This window comes from Teleopsis dalmanni, chromosome 2 (genome assembly GCF_002237135.1).
Source record: "Teleopsis dalmanni isolate 2A chromosome 2, ASM223713v2, whole genome shotgun sequence".
NCBI lineage: Eukaryota > Metazoa > Arthropoda > Insecta > Diptera > Diopsidae > Teleopsis > Teleopsis dalmanni.
In genome coordinates this window covers 200,776,108-200,780,484 of record NC_051847.1, presented here as the reverse complement: position 1 = coordinate 200,780,484, position 4,377 = coordinate 200,776,108, and the positions used below count along the sequence as shown (strand labels likewise).

The following is a 4,377-nucleotide window of genomic DNA, read 5'->3' as shown; positions in this document are numbered from 1 at the left end:
GTATAAACTAGAGATAATGTTGTGATAGACTAAGAGAATAAGAATGACAAGTGCATACATATAATATTTGCATTCTTTCAGATTGAAAATAGTTTGAGTTTTAATTTCAAACTTGATAAAATTTTTAAAAAAAATTTTTTTTTGCGTTTTGCTGGTCATTTTATTTGATGAAAAAACAACAACATATTATATATTACTGCAAGTAGCTTTAAATTTTTTAAAAATTGTTAATAATAACATCTAAGTCTTTATTTATACGGACGATAATACGCTGCTAATATGTACGCTAGTATGTGTGCTAGTATATAGAAGAGAGCTTAAGATAAATTCATTGTAGATAATATATTCTTTGGATTTTCATATCTCAGCATAAACCTAATTAGATCTATTCTTGCTTATAATTGTGAAATGTGGACACTGAATAATAGTGGAATTACATAATTTCTCTTATATATGTCCCTATGAAACAGATAGATGGCTACTTATATTTATAAATGTGAACTGAATGCTGATAATATTACATGACTCTTTATGTGTATGACCCAATACAATAGACAAACTTCCTAAATATAACTGAAACACTGAAAGAAAGTGATATTTGATTTATAAGCTCCTCATATATAAAGATCTGTACAAAATATATATGGGTCATTTTAAATCTGTGTTTATGTTTAGTTGTTATTCGAGCATAAATAACTTCTACCATACTACCACACCACAAAGAACGCCTTCTAATAATTGATTTCAATTTTAAAAGACAATAGAAGATTACTATATGTTCATGTGCAGATATTGGATGGAGGAGAATAATAGAAAGATCAGAGAAGAGAGGCGGCAGACAGCCGAAGAACGATGTAGTTTAGAAATTACTTGTTTACATCGAAAGAAGAAAGAAAGTTTTAAGAGAAGAGAATAAACAAAATAATATTTAAATAATTAAAATCTTTTTACGCTTTTATTAAATTGTCTTACGAATTAAAACTGTTCTGAAGACATTCATTTTTGTACAATATAGTAAGTTATAAGTTAGAAACTAAAAAAATGTCAAAAATAATTGTAAAAAAATAATAATAATAAAAAAGAAAAATTAAATCGAAACCAATCAAAACATTTCGATTTATTCAATAATTGATTCCAATTTTCAAAGACAATAGAATAATCACATGCTCAAGAGCAGTTATTGTATGGAAAGGTATGGTGTCCTGCGGTGAGATATGAACCGCAATGGTTTGGACATTGAAATTGTCTTATGAAATTGTCATATCAGAAAGCCCAGACAAACTGTCATAATATGAACACAAATAATGTGACAAATGCATTGAAGGGTCAAATAGGTTTCACTTCCGGTGTGGCTTGTTTGTTTTAAATGTCAAAATTTATATATGGAAAAAAATAGATTTAATAAAAAGGACATATCAAAAGTTGGTCAATATAAAAAATTAATACTTCACATGAAATGATGGTCTTACGATTTATTCACGTAAAAATAACTTCAAAGCAAAATTAAATTAGAAGGAAAAATTGATAATAATTGAAAACGCAGAAAATTGTCAACGATTTAATTTAACAATATGACATTTCTCCAGGAAGAAATCAAAATATAAATGGAATAAATAACATATAAATATTTGAAAAGGATAAAGGAATAGAGGGAAGCACATTTGTACTAAAATACATGAAATGCAATTTACTATGGACTTACATCCATGAAATGCCGATATATGCATGTATGAATGTATGTAAACTACTATATATTTGTAAAATAATTATAAGGCAAATATATTGATATTGTATATAAATTTATATACATATGTATAATAATATGTAGTACCTTTAAAATGAATACAATTTCAATTAATATGTTGGCATATAAATGTGTAATTATTATTTGCAATTATATGTGTTTTAATCGGAAATGTTTTGAGCTAATTTTCAGCAATGTTTAAAAGGACAATTCATTTTGTAGTTATTTAATATTATACATATATATGTACATATATGTCACTTCACAAAAGGCCTTTACTATATGCTCGAATGCACATCGTCCTTTGTATAAGCTAAACAATCCTATCAAATTTGCACTATGCATTGTCCTTTGAATAATTTATGAATGCGAATGTTAATTACTGCATTTAACCTCAAACATTTGAATATGTATAATTAATTAAATATTAATTACACTTCTTAATAGAAATAGTATTTTATATAAAACCAATAAAATAAAATTTTTTTCGAGACGTATTTTGAACAGTAGTTAATTACAACAACAATTCTTTATTATTATTTTTTAACTAATTGAATTTTTGACTGTCCATACAGCTGTATTGCCAAATACCCAATCATCAGTGGTTTTGAACTTATTCAAATTTTGGAAAATTTAGATACTAATATTTCATTATTCGTGGATAAATTTTTGAGACTACAAGTACCGAGTACTTAGTAGGGTGCAATGATCCTGAGAGCGATGCCGGCGGTAGCGTAGCTACTGGTAGGGCCTCCCTTGCCGGTAAGGTCAAAGAGGAGCATCTGAAGCTAAGAGCAATCCACAACGGTTCGCGACCCGGATGGTCTTTTTCCTCCATGACGTCCCGGGATGTAGGCAAGATACAGCATCTTCAATCTTCGCTAAGAAGCCCACCGTTTTCTCGGACTCTCGAGTCTGAAGGTCTGACTGGTGGCCTTAACTGGCAGCCCCAGTACCAGTATAGGATGCATGTGCTAATCACTCGTTCATCTGAATCTACACGATTACTGAAACCGAAACAAATAATTATAACCAACGGCTCCCTTTGATGACGACTATTGGAATGAAAATACGGAAACGATTCGGAACCTGGAATATAAGAACTCTAGCAGAAACATCAAAACTTGCTCAACTTGAACGTGAATTTGTACGTCTCAATCTTTTATTCATCGGGCTAAGCGAAGTAAGATGGAATGGCTGCGGCGAATACAAAACATCCTCCGGCGCTACACTCATATACTCTGGAAAGGCCACAGGCGAAAAAAGAGAAAGTGGAGTAGGCTTTCTATTATCCAAAGAAGCTAAACAAGCGCTCATAGAATGGCAACCACATGGCGACCGAATAATTCTGGCAAAATTTAAAACTCGAGCCAGAACCCTCACATGCATACAGTGTTACGCGCCTACTGAAGTCACCGACCCACAAATCAAGGAAAATTTTTATGACTCCCTATACTCTGTTTTAAATAAATGCCCTAGAGGTGAAATAAAGCTCGTCATGGGAGATTTCAACGCACAAATCGGGCCAGATAACAATGGAAGAAAGCAAGTGATGGGGAAACATGCTCTCGGCACAATGAACGATAATGGGGAGCGTTTCTATGAATTATGTAACACCATGGGCCTCACCATAGGAGGTAGTCTCTTCCCGCACAAACATTTGCATAAAGTCACTTGGGTTTCCCCAGATAATGCAACAGAAAATCAAATCGACCACATTGCCATCAGCAAAATGTGGAGACATTCATTATGTGATGTCAGAAATAAAAGAAGTGCAGACATGACTTCTGACCACCATCTACTAATCGGTGAAATACAACTCAAATTAAATGCGGTCTTTAGAAAGCCACAATTCAAAAGGAAACGGTTCGACCTCGCCAAACTCGACAACCCTACTGTTCAAAATAACTATCAATCTCTTTTATCGGCCCAAATCCCTAATCCCTTGCCACTAGAAGAAGAAATCTTTGAAGCCGAAACTTATTGGGAACAAGCAAAATGTGCCTTCACTGAAGCAGCACAACAAAGTGTCGGTATTCCTCAACGTCAAAATAATCCGTGGATCACCGAACATACATGGAATCTTATAAAAGCGCGCAAAGGAGAAAAAGAAAAGGTTAACAGGGCAAGAACGCGCCAAACAAAGCAACAGGCACAAGCCAACTACAGTATTGCCAACCGCAAAGTTAAACGCAGCGCTAGAGCCGATAAGCGCAGATGGCTCGACAATTTAGCAACAGAAGCCCAAAAAGCAAGCGAATCACATAGGCTCAAAGACCTACACAACATCACTAAAGCTATGGTGGGACGTAAACACAGGATTGCAAAGCCAATAAAAAATACCAGGGGCGAACTAGTACACTCTACCGAAGATCAGTTAAAAGTTTGGGAAGATCACTACAGAAATCTCCTAGCGGGAAACAACACCTATCCTCAGCAGGAACTATGTAGTAGACACCACGAACATGTTGCTCGCAACGATATAAACACAGATGTACCTAACATCAGTGAAATTGAGGCAGCAATAACTCAGCTTAAAGCAGGTAAGTCCGCTGGCCCGGACAATATTGCCCCCGAACTGCTCAAAGCAGACAAAATTTCAGCTGCTCAAATTATTCAACCAATTGTCAACA

At 34.0% G+C, this 4,377-nt stretch overlaps 1 protein-coding gene across 1 annotated transcript in view; it reads left to right on the top strand.

Annotated features, from left to right (window-relative positions):
* Nucleotides 1-2,807: 2,807 nt before the first annotated feature.
* Nucleotides 2,808-4,377, top strand: part of LOC119676562 — a 4,565-nt gene continuing 2,995 nt past the window's right edge. The window contains exon 1 of the mRNA XM_038087801.1: nt 2,808-4,287. Within this exon, the coding sequence (XP_037943729.1) occupies nt 2,808-4,287 (1,480 nt within the window). The remainder of the gene's footprint in view (nt 4,288-4,377) is intronic.